At 37.7% G+C, this 17310-nt stretch overlaps 1 protein-coding gene across 1 annotated transcript in view; it reads left to right on the top strand.

The window, feature by feature from the left end:
* LOC129684524 (vomeronasal type-2 receptor 116-like) overlaps positions 1-9991 on the top strand; it is a gene marked incomplete at its 5' end in the record, with an annotated part of 37644 nt that extends 27653 nt beyond the window's left edge. The window contains 2 exons of the mRNA XM_055617713.1: positions 2789-2912; positions 9087-9991. Coding sequence (XP_055473688.1) covers positions 2789-2912; positions 9087-9991 — 1029 coding nt within the window. The remainder of the gene's footprint in view (positions 1-2788; positions 2913-9086) is intronic.
* Positions 9992-17310: the final 7319 nt, after the last annotated feature.

The raw sequence follows: 17310 nt of genomic DNA, 5'->3' as shown, positions 1-17310 counted from the left end.
CCGCGCATGGTACTTGGTTGGAGTATCAGTCTCAAGAAAGACCCCTGTGCTCAAATTTTTTGGTTCTTTTGCTCTCCTTGTGGACCTCCTGTCCTCTCCAGATCTAACTATTATATTCTACTTCTTTCATAAGATTCCCTGCATTCTGTCCAAAGTTTGGCCATAAGTCTCAACATCTGCTGTAGGGCAGAGCCTTTCAGAGGCCCTCTGTGGCAGGTTCCTAGGTTGTTTCCTGTTTTGTTCTTCTTCTGGTGTCCATCCTCTTTGCCTTTCGGAGTGGGGATTGAGCATTTTAGCCAGAGTCCTCCCTCTTGATTAGTTTTTTTAGGTGTACATATTTTAGTAGGTTTATCCTATATTATATGTCTATATGAGTGAGTATATACCGTGTGTATCTTTCTGCTTCTGGGATAGCTCACTCACGATGATCCTTTCCAGATCCCACCATTTACCTGCAAATTTCATGGTTTCCTTGTTTTTCATTGCTGAGTAATATTCCATTGTGTAGATGTACCACAATTTCTGCATCCATTCTTCAGTTAAGGGACATCTGGGTTGTTTCCAGCTTCTGGCTATTACAAATAAAGCTGCTACAAACATGGTTGAGCAAATATCCTTATTGTGTACTTGAGCCTCTTTTGGATATATGCCTAGGAGTGCTATAGCTGGATATTGAGGAAGCGCTATTCCTTGTTGTCTGAGAAAGCGCCAGATTGATTTCCAGAGTGGTTGTAACAGTTTACATTCCCACTAGCAGTGGAGGAGAGTTCCCCTTTCTCCACAACCTCTCCAGCATGTGTTGTCACTTGAGGTTTTGATCTTGGCCATTCTGATGGGTGTAAGGTGAAATCTCAGGATCGTTTTGATTTGCATTTCCCTGATGGCTAATGACGTTGAGCATTTCTTTAAGTGTTTCTCTGCCATTTGATCTATCGAGAAATCTCTGTTCAGTTCTGTTCCCCATTTTTTAATTGGATTACTTGATTTGTTGACTTTCAACTTCTTTAGTTCTTTATATATACTGGATATTAGCCCTCTGTCAGATAGAGGGTTGGTGAAGAGTCTTACAACAAACAATCCGATTTTTAAAACCAATACCAATTTAAAATGAGACTTATCTTTTCAGTCTAAAAGGAAACAAAATTTATGTTAACTAAGGTTTTATAATAATTTTCAACCCATATCATATAGCAAAGATGGCAGAGTCATATCATATGGTTGCCTTTTAAACATATGTGTTTATATACCTTATAAACATATATGCATATATATTCTAAACAACATTTTGAATATAACGTTAAAATATATTTAATTACTTTTGATCTATAACCTAGATATATGTTAACCATTTAAGATCAGTCAAAAATAAACATATAATAGCCATATATTTAAACACACAGATAAAACTCTTTTTACTGGATTCAGCTGTAATTTTAAGCATGATAGTCAAGAGCGGCCCAATATCACCACAAAGTTTTATATAACCAGTTAAGTTTGCTTTAGCTAAATAGGGTTTGATAGCTGTTTTACAGGCTGAATTAGCATTCTCAAAACCCAAGTGCTGCACAAAAGGAAGTCCACTCTGAGTGAATACCCTTTTTGTGTTACATTAAAATTGTCATTATTATTATTATTATTATTATTATTATTATTTAACTTTTAAATTTAAAAAAAAATTGAACCTGTTTTCTTTCTAATTGGATTTTCTCTCAGAGAACAGTAATATCTTCCTGCAGTGATCCTGTGCCACGGGCACCCATGTGGGGGAGGGCACAGGAGGCCAGTCTGAATTATGAGACTTGGCAGTTTCTTCCTCTGACTCTGTATCTAGCTCATCTCCTAAATAATTTTCTGCTTTGAAATTGCATAAATCGCCTTGAACTCCCACATGAACCTTTAGAAGTACTTTTTCTGCCTATTTGGCTGCTCTAATTTCCCCAAGTAACTCTTTAGCTTGTGAGATTAATTTTTTCATCTTAACCTTTACTCCCTGAGTCTTTAAAGTGTGTTTTAATCCTTTTACAAAGGTCTCATACTTACTCCTTTCTTGTCCCATAATCGTTGATTACTTACCAGATTACCTGTGAGGCAGGCTCCCATACAGGTGTAGCTTTTCTTGTCTATTCCTGGCTGGCTTTTCTATCAGTGTTCTTCACTGAGTCCCTCGTGCTCAGGTCCCTGTTCGGGCACCACTTGACCCAGCCAGCAGGTCAGTCAAACAAAGGAGACCCTAAAAGAGGGCTGAGAATGGGGTTGGACAAGAGACTTGAAGAATGGAGACAAGACAGGTTTCACATCAAGTCTCATTTTATGAAGGCAAGGTGCATACTTAAATAGAAAAGAATCACAAAAGAATCTCCTCACAGTGTCAGTAATTGCTTCCCATGGCAAGGTGTCCAAGAATTCACTCAAGACTATACAAAAATTACTATCTGGCTCCCAGGCTTGTATGAAACTTGCTATCTAGTTCTCAGGAACAGAACACCCCTCTCCCATGGACCACCAAGGTCAGTCCTGGAACTTTAGCAAAACTCATCTCTGCCAAGGCCAGAAAGCAGAATCCCATGTACCAGACTCCTAAAGTTTCCCACGGCAACAGCCTGTCATCTATATGGGAAAGTCCTAGCTGGCAGAAAAATAACAACTGTAAGCTTGGTTAGTAAGGAAAATGGCAATGACTTCTAAAACAGCTGAGCTAGAGTCAAGCTGAAATAGCCATGCCAGAAGCAGCTTCCCACAAGTGTGTGTAACCCATGTCTGTCATCAATGCTTGTTTTAACTGCCTCAGGTCCCCACCTCTACATGCAGTGTGACGTGCCCTCCTGGATTCAGGAAATTTCATCAGAATCAGACAGCCGACTGCTGCTTTGATTGTGTCTGGTGCCCAGAGAATGAGGTTTCCAATAAGACAGGTATGTGTTTGTGTGCAGAAGAATTTGCTGAAATTAATGATCTTCTCTTTTTAAAACCTGAACTTTGAAAAGGACTGAAAGAAAACTACAAACAAAAAATGTCTGTTATTAATATAACCATTTTACTGATATCAAGCATAGTATGAGCCTGGAATTGTTTTTTTCTTTTTTTCTTTTTTATTTTTTATTAATTACACTTTATTCATTTTGTATCCCCCCATAAGCCCCTCCCTCCTCCCCTCCCAATCCCACCCTCCCTTCCCTTTCTGCATGCATGCCACTCCCCAAGTCCACTGATAGGGGAGGTTCTCCTCTCCTTTCTGATCTTAGTCTATCAGTTCTCATCAAAAGTGGCTGCATTGTCCTCTTCTGTGGCCTGGTAGGGCTGCTCTGCCCTCAGGGGGAGGTTATCAAAGAGCAGGCAGATTATGTCAGAGGCAGTCCCTCTTCCCATTACTAGGTAACCCACTTGGACACTGACCTGCCATGAGCTACATCTGTGCAGGGGTTCTAGGTTATCACCATGAATAGTCCTTGGTTGGAGTATGAGTCTCTGGGAAGTTCCCTGTGTTCAAATTTTCTTGTTTTGTTGCTCTCCTTGTGGAGACCCTGTCCTCTCCAGCTCTTACTATTTCCCACTTCTTACATAAAATTCCATTCACTCTGCCCGACAGTTGGCCATTGGGCTTAGCATCTGCTTTGATAGTCTGCAGCGCAGAGGCTTTCAGAGGCCCTCTGTGGTAGGTTCCTAGTTTGTTTCCTGTTTTCTTCTTCTTCTGATGTCCACCCTCTTTGCCTTTCAGGATGGGGATTGAACATTTTAGTTAGGTTCCTCTCTCTTGCTTGGTTTCTTTAGATGCATAGATTTTAGTGGGTTTGTCCTATGTTGTATGTCTATATGAGTGAGTATATACCGTGTGTGTCTTTTTGCTTCTGGGACAACTCACTCAGGATAATCCTTTCCAGGTCCCACCATTTACCTGCAAATTTCATGATTTCCTTGTTTTTTATTGCTGAGTAATATTCCATTGTATAGATGTACCACAATTTCTGCATCCATTCTTCAGTTGAGGGGCATCTGGGTTGTTTCCAGCTTCTGACTCTTACAAATAAAGCTGCTACAAACATGGTTAAGCAATTGTCCTTTTTGTGTACTTGAGCCTCTTTTGGGTATATGCCTAGGAGTGGTATGGCTGGATCTTGAGGAAGCTCTATTCTTAGTTGTCTGAGAAAGTGCCAGACTGATTTCCAAAGTGGTTGTACAAATTTACATTCCCACCAGCAGTGGAGGAGGGTTCCCCTTTCTCCACAACCTCTCCAGCATGTGTTGTCACTTGAGTTTTTGATCTTGGCCATTCTGATGGGTGTAAGGTGAAATCGCAGGGTTGTTTTGGTTTGCATTTCCCTAATGGCTAATGAGGTTGAGCATTTCTTTAAGTGCTTCTCTACCATTCAATATTGCTCTATTGAGAATTCTCTGTTTAGCTCTGTTCCCCATTTTTTAAGAGGATTACTTGGTTTGCTGCTTTTCAGCTTCTTTAGTTCTTTATATATACTGGATATGAGTCCTCTGTCAGATAAAGGGTTGGTGAATATTCTTTCCCAATCTGTAGGCAGTCGCTTTGTTTTGATGATGGTGTCCTTTGCTTTACAGAAGCTTTTCAGTTTCATGAGGTCCCATTTATTGATTGTTGCTCTTAGAGCCTGTGCTGTTGGTGTTCTGTTCAGGAAGTTTTCTCCTGTACCAATGAGTTCTAGGGTATTCCCCACTTTTTTTTCTAGCCGATTTAATGTGTCTGGTTTTATGTTGAGGTCTTTGATCCACTTGGACTTCAGTTTTGTGCAGGGTTATAAGTATAGATCTATTTTCATTTTTCTACATGTAGACATCCAGTTGGACCAGCACCATTTGTTGAAGATGCTGTCTTTTTTCCATTGTATGGTTTTGGCATCTTTGTCAAAGATCAGGTGTCCATAAGTCCATCAGGTTTATTTCTGGGTCCTCTGTTCGGTTCCATTGATCCACCATTCTGTTTCTATGCCAGTACCATGCAGTTTTTAAAACTGTTGCTCTATAGTACAACTTAAGATCAGGGATGGAGATACCTCCAGAAGATCTTTTATTGTAGAGGATTGTTTTAGCAATTCTCGGTTTCTTGTTATTCCATACGAAGTTGAGAATTTTTCTTTCCAGGTCTGTAAAGAATTGTGTTGGTAATTTGATGGGAATTGCATTGAATCTGTCGATTGCTTTTGGTAAGATGGCCATTTTTAGAGCCTGGAATTTTTAAAATAACCATTTTATTGATATCAAACGTAGTATGAACACATAATTTTTAATATAAGTGTTTTGCTGATAATAATAGTATGAGCCTGGAATTTTTAATGTAAACATTTTACTGATATAAAGCATAGTATGAGCTCACAATAAATATATGCTGTGATCCTCAAACCACTCCTTTTGCTCACATTATGATGCTTACATATTTTATATTTTTCAGAGAATTTTTATGAAAAAATGTAGTATTTTACCAGAAAGTTTTGAACATAGTATTGATATGCACATTTCTAATCTTTCTTCTTCCTTTGCACAAATTAAAGTGATAACAAGATCAGCCCACAATCTTATTTTGGCTCCCAGCTTGGTCTTCGACAAACACTCAAGGCTCAGGCTCTTGCTGTTGTTTAATATAGTGTATTTAAGATCATGGGACTAGCTACAGAATGAAGCACTTACTATGAAAGAATTAAGACAGAGTGCAGACACAAGAAAGAACACAAAGATGTGGTAGTGTTTTCAGTAGGCACTTCCTACTGACCAATAGAGAAAGGGCTCAGGATATTCTTAGTGCTGCATGATATCTAGCTTGTAATATGTAGCTGGAAACAAAAAGAGACTTTACCACAAAGAGTGGAAAGTGAAGAAAAACAACTTATGTTTGTCTTCTGAACTGCAAATGCATGCAGAGCTGCAGCTGTTTTCACACTGACATGCAAGAATCACTCTCACATACAATCATGCATACACCTTTATGCATATCACATACACATAACAATTTAACTAATTTAAATATATTTAATTGAAAAATTGTTACATTTCCTTCCTATTTCCCTTCAGTACCAATCATTGCCCTCTCTCAAACCACTTCTATATATCCCCTCTATTCTCAAGTTGATAATATAAGATATAAAGAGGTAGAGTAAATCTAGATATATTATATGTATACATCAAATTGAAAGAAAAATTCTAAGAAAAAACTATTTTATGTTGTGACATATGAAAAATTTATGAATTGCTTGGATGTTTTTTGTTTCTAATATACAAGTGAGTTACAAGGACAAAATTAAAGGAATTTAGAGACTCTCATATGGCAGGCATCAAAAGAATAAAAATTAATAGAGAAAGTAAATTTCCCTTTTGTAATTATTACATTAATTGTTCAGGTGATTGACCTAAACAGAAGAGAATTTTGATGCATGAGATGCACTGCTTCTTTTTTAATTTAAAAAAAATTAATTACAGCTATTCATTTTGTATCCCAGCTGTAGCCTCCTCCCTCCTTTCCTCCCAATCCCACCCTCCCTCCCTTATCTTCTCCCATGCCCATCTCCAAGTCCACAAATAGGGGAGGATCTTCTCCCCTTCCCTCTAATCCTAGCCTATCAGGACTCATCAGGACTTGCTGCATTGTCTTCCTCTGTAGCCTGGTAAGGCTGTTCCCCTCTCAGTGGGAGGTTATCAAAGAGCCAGCCACTGAGTTCATGTCAGAGACAGTCTCTTTTCCCCTCACTAGAGAACCCACTTTGAGATTGAGCTGCCAGGGGCTATATCTGTGCAGGGGTTCTAGGTTATCTCCATGCATGGTCCTGAGTTGGGGTTTCAGACTCAGAAAAGATTCCTGGGCCCAGATATTTTGGTTCTGTTGCTCTCCTTGTGGAGCTCCTGTTCTCTCCAAGTCTTTCTATCTCCCCCTTCTTTCATAAGATTCCCTGCACTCTGCCCAAAGTTTGGCTATGAGTCTCAAGTGTATGCTTTGATACTCTGCTTGACAAAGTCTTTCAGAGGCTCTCTGTGTTAGGCTCCTGTCTTGTTCCCTCTTTTCTCCATCTTCAGATGTCTATTGCATTAGCCTTTCTTAGTGAGAATTCATCCTCTTACCCTGGATGCTCCTTCTTGCTTAGCTTCTTTAGGTGTACAGATTTTAGTATGCTTATCCTATATTATATGTCTAATATCTACTTATAAGTGAGCATATACCGTGTACTATATGGCTAATATCCACTTGCAAGTGAGTATATACCATGTTTGTATTTCTGCTTCTGGGATACCTCACCATTTGCCTGCAAATTTTATGATTTCCTTTTTTTTAATTGCTGAGTAGTATTCCATTATGTAAATGTATCATACTTTCTGTATCTATTACTCTGCTGAGGGACATTTGGGTTGTTTCCAGATTCTGGCTATGACAAATAAAGCTGCTACCAACATGGTTGAGGAATTTCCCTTGTTGTGTACTTGAGCATATTTTGGATATATGCCTAGGAGTGGTATAGCAGGATCTTGAGGAAGCTCTTTTCCTAATTGTCTGAGAAAGCACCAATTGATTGCACAAAACTAAAGTTTACATGGATCAAACATCTCAACATAAAACCTCAATAGAGAGAGATTTCACAATCACTTTATTTTATCCTTTTCTGTAAAAGGATATGCGGCTAAAGCTCCCAAAGTTTTGTATTTATTAGGCCTGTGATTCCACCAACCTATTTAATTATGTTTTCACCAGCTTTCTATTTTGATGATTTCACTTATTGCTTAGCTTCTCTCTAATTCCCTTTCAGAAATTGGAAATTTAGCTTGGTGAGGTTTGCTTTCCATTTATCATAATTCCATTTAGTTGTCATTTCATTTAGTATCAGGCTTTAAACTTTTTTATCTCCTTGAGCCCCACACATAGTTCCATTACACTTCCCGGTGCTCTTTTTTCCTTAAACTGGAGATTTTGTATTTTCCCTTGCTTCTTTTCTCTATATAAGACTGATCACTAATATCCACACAAAAAAGTCAAAATATGTTTATCTTAACATTTCCTCTACCAATATTCTTCAATTTAGCCTCAGGGAAACTTTTTAGAACAAGAGCAAAAATCACAAACATTCTTTGCAAAATTATAAAAGAACAGTCTTTTAGCCTCTTTGATTTTCTCCTTTGAAAATTCTTGACCTTCAATAGTTGTTGAATAGGCAACAACTATTCAAATGTCCCTTATTTTGTCTTCCACAATTCTTCTGGTAGGCCTATTAATCCCCACTTAAAACATTCAACTACTTCCCTAATCCAAAATACCAAACTTCACATTCCTCCAACCAGCAGAATGGTCAGACCTGTCACAGTAATACAATTCCTCTCTAGTATTTCTGCCTTGGTGTGGGTTCTATTGTCAGAAAGAGACACCATGCCTATGAAAATACTTATAAAAGAAAGTATTTAATTGGGGCTTGCACACACTTTCAGAGGTAGTCCATTATAATCATGCTATGGAGCTTTGGAAGCATGTAGCCATTCGTGTTTCTGGAGAAGTAGTTGAGTGTCCTACATCCAGATGTTCAGGTATCACAAAGGGAGAGTCACTGGATTTGGCCTGAGCTTTGGATAACACAAGTGACATACAAGCTCCAGCAAGACGACACCTAATCCAATAAGACCAAACCGACTCCAAAACTAATGCATCTCCTAACCCTTACAAATCATTCCATTCCGTAGTTTCATTCAAACCTATGAGCATATAGGGAAATTTCTCACTCAAAACACTACCCATGCACAGCCCAAATATATGTGTCTACTAAGCTTAAAGTTTAAGCTTAAAGCTTAGAGTTCAATCTCAGCTGTTATACATTATCATTTATAATGCACCAACAAATTAAGGGTTTTTCATATTTTAAAAACTTTTATAAATATGAAAGTTAATAACTAAGAATATGTATTTTCTCTTCATTACTTTTTGTGAAGTTGGCATGCTCCATCATGGGGATAGTTACAGAGCATCATGATCTCACTGCTTCCTAAAGCAATAAATAAAATGTTTATTGTGTTATTCTATGATTTATATACATACTAAGTTATTAAGTATACAGTGATGAAATTTTATTAGAGTTTGTTTGTATGTTCTCCAGCAGGTATGGAGCAGTGTGTGAGCTGTCCAGATGACCAGTATGCCAATGCAGAGCACACATACTGCCTGCAGAGGCAGGTCTCCTTTCTGGCTTATGAAGACCCATTGGGGATGGCTCTGGCTTGCATGTCCTTGTGTTTCTCTGTACTCACTGCTTTTGTACTTGGTACTTTTGTGAAGTACAATGACACTCCCATTGTGAAAGCCAATAATCGCATTCTCAGCTACATCCTACTGATCTCCATCACCTTCTGTTTCCTCTGCTCATTGTGTTTTATTGGGCGCCCCAACATGGGCTCCTGTATCCTACAGCAGACCACATTTGGAGTCTTTTTTACAGTGGCTCTTTCTACTGTCTTAGCCAAGACAATTACTGTGGTCCTGGCCTTCAAGCTCACTACTCCAGGAAGAAGGATGAAATGGATGCTGGTGTCAGGAGCACCTAACTTTGTCATTCCCATCTGTACCCTCATCCAACTTATTATCTATGGAATCTGGCTGGCAACATCACCTCCATATGTTGACACTGATACACACTCTGAACATGGGCAGATCATCATTGTGTGCAACAAAGGCTCAGTCATTGCATTCCACCTTGTCCTGGGATATTTGGGCTCTTTGGCTCTGGGGAGCTTCACTCTGGCTTTCTTGGCCAGGAATCTGCCTGACAGATTCAATGAAGCCAAATTCCTGACCTTCAGCATGCTGGTGTTCTGCAGTGTCTGGATCACCTTCCTCCCTGTCTACCACAGTGCTAAGGGGAAGGTCATGGTGGCTGTGGAGGTCTTCTCCATCTTGGCCTCCAGTGCAGGGCTGTTAGGGTGCATATTTCTGCCAAAGTGTTATGTTATTTTGATGAGACCAGATTCTAATTCTCTTGGAAAGTACAGCAATAAATCACCGTATTGAATGCTTCATAGTTTAAAGTTTTAGATTATACTTAAAATATCTCTGTTCCCTTCACTGGGAAAGATCACTTTTACAACTCCAAGATTTTGTCAGTTACCTCTAGTTCTTTGAGTAGGTTTGAAACCTTTGATCTGTCCTCTATCTAGTTTAACAAATTCATTGGTGTCATCTTTGTTCTGCTCACAACTTGAGTGTCATGTGAATAATAACTTTTCGTATGCTTTCTGCAGTTCCTAGAAGACATTATCACAGTATGCTTCCTCTTCTTTTGACTCTCAAGATAGTTTTTAAAATTTCTTCTTTAATAATCCATGATCCTTTGATTCAGGAGGGTTTTTTAGATGAACCCCTTGCTTGAAGTAGAGGAACCATTAACAAATGGCCACCAGTTAGTCTTTATTTCTCCTCCTTCTTATTCTGGTAGCATGCAGAGTATTTTCTAGCACCTTTCATGCTAGTCAGTAGGCTTTACTCTATCAGTTGGGCCACAAGTCAACTCTTCTATATTTGATGACATAAGCAAATGTTGACCCATGAAATATCACCTTACCACCATTGCTTAAAGAGCAATCCCAACATTGAAATCTCTGGGATCTATGTGGAAAAGATGGTGGAAAGACTGTACAAGATTGAGTGATTGGATAAATTTTAAATAACATCATAATGCAGAAAAAAATGGACTTATGATCATATGAATTTACAAAAAGTTTGGAAGCATTCATAAGCCCTGCAGAAATACAAGCCATAAACATTCCACTACTTACAAGGACAAAAATCTCATCTCTAAACAAGACATATTTTGCAATTTATACCTGTTGTAAAGAAAATCATTTTTATGACAGAATTTCATTAGTTGTTTCAACCACACTCCAGGGAATGGTCATGCCTTATGTTTTAGTTGGCCAAAACACAAGTGGTTTTGGTTGTGTGTGTTATATAGGGGCATTAACTTTTTATTCTCTCTGGGCATTTATTTTGTCTTACTCTTTTTTGTTTGTTATAATTCCCAATTTTGCATTGTTTTGTGTAAGAGAGAGAGAAACATAAGAAACAGATTCATAGACTTATGATTAGGATTGGGGAGCATTGTACGGAAGGAGCCTAAATATGATCAAATTGTATAATTGAAAAAATTAATAAAAATAAATTAGAAATGCAGATGAAATATATCTTGATTCAGATATAAGTAGTAAATAGATGTATGTTGCTTGGGTTGACAGCAACCCCCGATATCTACAAATAATCTTTCAAGAGCCTCAGTATCAGGCATAATAAATTGTTCTTTGATCGTATTCCAAGGGAACCCAAAAGATTCCCAAAACTGTAAATGCAGACATTCACCTTGCTGCCTCCCAGAAGCTGAAACTATGCCCTATTGCTGAAGATGCCACATACTTCAGATAAGGGACATGTAAGTACTGAGCTAAAACTGACTGGGAAGCCTCCAAGTCCAAGATAGCTGTAAAGCCTATGAAATCTAAAAAGCAAAATCATTTGCAATTGCTACAAACATCAAAAACACCTTGGGATAAGCCTAACAAAGCAAGTGAAAATGTGTATAATAATATACACTTTGAAGAATGAAAGTGCAGTGGTCATGGTATATAAGTATAATTATATTGGTATAATTAACATGGTAAAATGACCAGGCTCCCAAAAGCAATCTACAGATTCAATACACTCTCCATCAATATTCCAACACAATGCTCTGAACACCTTGAAAGGAAAAATGTTCAGTTGCATGTGGAAAAAAAAAAAAAACAAAACCCAAGATGGCTAAAAATAATCATATCCTCTAAAAGAACTTGTGGAGGTATCAGCAATCCTGATTGCAAGCTCTACTGCAGAGCCAAATGCACTGCTTTCTCTACACACACTGATGGTAATGCCCTATCACTGAAGACAACACCTACACAAATCACTGAAACAGTGACATATTGAGCTACTGCCTACTTAGAACCTTCACAATTATTAACTATCATTCATGGTAATGGAAGGTACTCTGCATGTTTACAGAGTAGAAAGGTAAACACTAAAACAACCACCAAACCTTTGATCTCCAAAGGTTCCCTTCTTCTCAGCACCTCATGGGACCGTCCCCAAAACTGACCCACATACTGGGACACAAAGCAAACCTCAACAAATACAGAAAAATTAAATAACACTTTGTATTCTATCAAAACACTATGGATAAAAGCTAGACTTTGACAACAACAGAAACAATAAAAGTCCTACAAACTCATGAAAACTGAACTCTCTCTACTTGATGACCACTTTGTCAGGGAAGAAATAAAGAAAAAAGTTACAGACTTTCTAGAATTCAATGAGAATAAAGGCAAAACATACCCAAATTTATGGGACACAATGAAAGCAAGGCTAAGAGGAAAGTTCACAGCACTAAGAGCCTTCATAAAGAAAGTGGAGAGAGCTCATACTAGCAACTTAACAGCTCACCCAAAAGGTATAGATAAAAAGGAATCAAACACTGCTTTGACAGTCTATACTGCAGAAGCTTTCAGAGGCCGTCTGTGGCAGGTTTCAAGGGGAGTGGCATGCATGCAGAAAGGGGAGGGAGGGTGGGATGGGAAGGGGAGGAGGGAGGGGCTTATGGGGGGATACAAAATGAATAAAGTGTAATTAATAAAAAATTAAAAAAAAAGAATCAAACGTTCTAACACAATTCAATGCAAAGATATACTACTTTGATCAATGCTTAGGAATTAAAAGTATTACATTTTTTCTGTAATTAAGCGATTATGTAAAAAAAAAAAAAAAAAGGAATCAAACACACCCAAGAGGCAGGACATACTCAAACTCAGGGCTGAACGCAATACCTAGAAACAAAGAGAACAATACAGAGATTCAACAAAACCAAGAGCTTTTCTTTTTTTTTAGAAAATCAAGATAGAAACTAACTAAAATACAAAAGGAAAGTATACAAATTAATAAAATAAGAAATGAAAATGGGGATATAACAACAAATACCAAAGAAATCCAAAGAATCATTAGATCATACCTGGAAAACCTGTGTGTCATAAAATTGGAAAATCTAAATGAAATGGATTATTTTCTTGATAGATACCACTTACCAAAGTTTAAATCAAAATCAGGTTAACAATTTTAAAAAACTTATAACCCCTAAGAAAATAAAAGCAGTCGTCAAAAGCCTCCCAACTAAAAACAGCCCTGGGCTAGGTGGCTTTAGTTTAGAATTCTAGCAGACTTTCAAAGAAGAGCTAATACCAATACTTCTCAAACTATTCCAGTAAATAGAAACAGAAAGAATATTGCCAAGCTCATTTTATGAGGCCACAATCACCCTGATACCCAACCCACTGAAAACTCAACAAAGAAAGAAAATTTCAGAGCAATCTCCCTAATGAAGATTGATGCAAAAATTGCTCAATAAAATACTTGCAAACCTAGTCCAGGAGCACATCAAAAATATCATCACAATGATCAAATAGGCTTCATCCCAGGAATGCAGGGATGGTTCAACATACAAAAATACATCAAAGTAATCCACCATATAAACTAACTGAAATTTTAAAAACCACATGCTCATTTCTTTAGATACTGAAAGGGCCTTTGACAAAATTCAACACCCTTTCATGTTTAAAGTCCTTTCCCATCTCTTTGAATAAATTTGGTTGAACTTCTACATTAATACATATTAGAATGGCTACTCCAGCTTGTGTCTTGGCTCTGTTTCCTTGGAAAACCTTTTCCCAGGCCTTTACTCTGAGATAATGTCTGTTAGCCTATGTATTTTGGTTGAGGAATTGAGTCCATTGATGTTGAGAGCTATTAATGACCAGCAATTATTAATTTATGTTATTTTGTTGTTGATGGTGGTCTCTCTCTCTCTCTCTCTCTCTCTCTCTCTCTCTCTCTCTCTCTCTGTGTGTGTGTGTGTGTGTGTGTGTGTGTGTGTGTTTACCTTCTTTTGGTTTGGTGGCCTGGATTTATATATTCCTATATTTTCTTGGGTGTAGTTAACTTTCTTGGGTTGGAGTTTTCCTTCCAGTATCTTCAGTAGGGCTGCATTTGTGCATTGATATTTTTAAAATTTGGTATTATCATGGAATACCTTGTTTTCTTCATCTATGACGATTAAAAGTTTTGCTGGGTAAAGTAATCTGGGCCGGCATCTGTGGTGTTTTAGCCTCTGCAAGGCATCTGATCAGGCCCTTCTGGCTTTTAGATTCTCTTTAGAGAAGTTGGCTGTAATTCTGATAGGTCTACCTTTTTATTTTTTTGGTAGGTTGCTTTTTATTGAGACTTTTAATATTCCTTCTTTATTTTGTACATTTAGTGTTTTGACTATTATATGGCAGTAGGATTTTCTTTCCTGGTCCAATATAATTGATGTTCTGTAGGTTTCTTGTATGTTTATGTGCATTCTTTTTCTTTTTTATGTTGGAGAAATTTCCTTCAATGACTTTGTTGAAAATATTTTCTGGGACTTGATGGTAGAACTCTTTTTTTAAAAACATATATCTTATTTTTTTAAATTTTAATTTATTTATTACAATTTATTTATTCCCTCTGCACCCCACTCCCTTGTCTCCTCCCAGTGCCACCTACCACCCCACTTCTCTCCCTATGCACTTTCCCTAGTTCTCTGATAAGGGAGGACCTCCTACTCTTCTATCTGACCCTAGCTTATCAGGTCTCATCAGGACTGGCTGCATCATCTTCCTCTGTGTCCTGGCAAGGCTGCACCCCCTGGGCAAGGTGATCAAAGATCTGGCCCCTGAATTCATGTCAGAAACATGTGCTGTACCCCTTACTCTGGGACCCACTTAGAACCTGAGCAGCCTATGGGCTTCCGTTGATCAGGGCATCTAGGTTCTTTCCATGCATGGTCCTTGGTTGGAGTATGGATCTCTGCAGGTTCTCTCAGGCCTAGATTTTTGGGCTCTGTTCTCCTTGTAGAGTTCCTGTCCCCTCCAGGTCTTTCTATCTCCTTCTTCAATAAGCATTCCAGAACTCTGCCCAAAGTTTGGCTATGAATCTCAGCATCTCCTTCGATACACTGGTGGGTAGAATCTTTCAGATGTCTTCTGTGGAAGACTTCTGTCCTGTTCCTTGTCTTCTCTTTCTTCTAATGTCTATCATGTTTGCCCTTTTGAATGACGACTAATCATCTTCAGAACTATAGATTTTAGTAGGTTTATCTTATATTTCTAATATACACTTATAAGTGAAAATATACCATATGTGTCTTTCTGCTTCTGGGTTACCTTACTCAGGGTGATATTTTCTAGGTCTCACCATTTGCCTGAAAATTTCATGATTTCCTTATTTTTAATTGCTGAGTAGTATTCCACTGTGTAAATGTACCACACTTTCTGGATCCATTCCTCTGTTGAGGGACATCTAGGTTGTGTACAGACTGTGGCTATTACCAATAAAACTGCTATGAACATAGTTGAGAAAATGTCCTCAATCAATGGTGAGGCATCTTTTGCATAAATGCCTAAGAACGATATAGCTACATCTTGAGGTAGCACTATTCCTAATTTTCTGAGAAAGCACCAGATTGATTTCTAAAGTGGTTATACAAAGTTACATTCCCACCAACAATGTAGGAGAGTTCCCTTTTTTCCACAAGCTCTCCAGCATGCATCTTTCCTTGAGTTTTTGCCCTTAGAAATTCTGATAGGTGTGAGGTGAAATCTCAGGATCATTTTGATTTGCATTTCCCAAATGACTAAAGATGTTGAGCATTTCTATTTTTGGTTTTTTTTATTTATTTTATTATTTATTTATTACAGGTATTTTGGATCTGTTGTTCTCTTTGTGGAGTTCCTGTCCACTCCAAGTCCTTCCATCTCCTTCTTCTCCCATAAAGATTCTGGCACTCTACTCAAAGTTTGGCCATGAATCTCAGTATCTCCTTTGATACCCTGGTGGGTAGAGTCTTTCAAAGTTCCTCTGTGGAAAGCTTCTCTCCTATTTCTTCTCCTTTCTTACTTCTATTGTCTAATCCATTTGCCCTTCTGCATGAAGATTAAACTTCTTCCCCAGGGTCCTTTTTATAAGTATTCCTCTACCATTCAATATTCCTCTGTTGAGAATTCTCTGTTTAGCTCTGTACACATTTTTAAAATTGGAATACTTGGTTTGTTGGTGTTTAACTTCTTGAGTTCTTTATATATTCTGGAAATTAGCCCTCTGTCAGATAAAGGGTTGGTGAAGACCTTTTCCCGGTGTGTAGGCTGTTGTTTTGTTCTGATGAGTTTCCTTTGCTTTACAGAAGCTTTTCAGTTTCATGGGGTCCCATTTATTGTTGATCTTAGAGCCTGTGTTGTTGGTGTTCTGTTCAGGAAGTTGTCTCCTGTGCCAATGAAGTCAAGGCTCTTCCCCACTTTTTCTTCTAACAGATATAGTGTGTCTGCTTTTATGTTGAGCTTGATGATCCACTTGGACTTTAACTTTGTGCAAGGTGATAAATATAGATCTATTTGCATTTTCTACATGTAGACATTCAGTTAGACCAGCACCATTTGTTGAACATGCTGTCTTTCTTCCATTACATTGTTTTGGCATCCTGGTCAAAAATTAAGTTTCCATATGTATGTGGCTTTGTTTCTGGGTCTTCAGTTCAACTCCACTGATCCACTAGTCTGTACCTATGCCAGTACCATGCTGTCTTTAATACTATTGCTCTATAGTACAGCTTGAGATCTGGGTTTTAGGTGATCTATTCTTTTTTTTTTTCAGATGATCTATTCTTGAACAGGATAGTTTTAGTTATTCTTGGTTTTTGTTTTATTTTTTCATATGAATTTAGATTTGTTCTTTCAATATCAGTGAAAAATTCTGTTGGTAATTTGATGGGAATTGCATTGCATCTCTAGATTGCTTTTGCTAGGATGGAGCCGGAAATCTACACTTTCTTTGCTATTCCAAATATTCACAGGTTTGGTCTTCTATAATATCGAAATTTTCTTGCATATTTTCTGTCAGAAACATTTTATATTTAACATTTACTTTAATCTATGTATTGATTTCTGTAATCCTATCTCATATGCCTGAGAATCTCTCTTCTACCTCTTGTATTCTGTTAGGGATGTTTATGTCTACAGTTCCTGATTTCTTCCCTAGGTTTCCCTTTTCTATGATTCTTTCAGTTTGTGTTGTCTTTGTCTTCATTACTTCTATTTCCACTTTCAGATCCTGAACAGTTTAATTCATTTCTTTCACCCCTTTGATTGTATTTTCTTCTATTTCCTCAAGAGTTTTTTTTTTCCTTTTTAAACATCTCTAACATATTTATATGATTGGATTTAAACAAATCTTCCTGTCCTTTG

This window comes from Psammomys obesus, unplaced genomic scaffold (genome assembly GCF_907164565.1).
Source record: "Psammomys obesus unplaced genomic scaffold, mPsaObe1.curated_primary_1811, whole genome shotgun sequence".
In the NCBI taxonomy this organism is placed as follows: domain Eukaryota; kingdom Metazoa; phylum Chordata; class Mammalia; order Rodentia; family Muridae; genus Psammomys; species Psammomys obesus.
The sequence above is the reverse complement of the archived record's forward strand: the minus strand, read 5'-3'. Positions and strand labels throughout refer to the sequence as shown.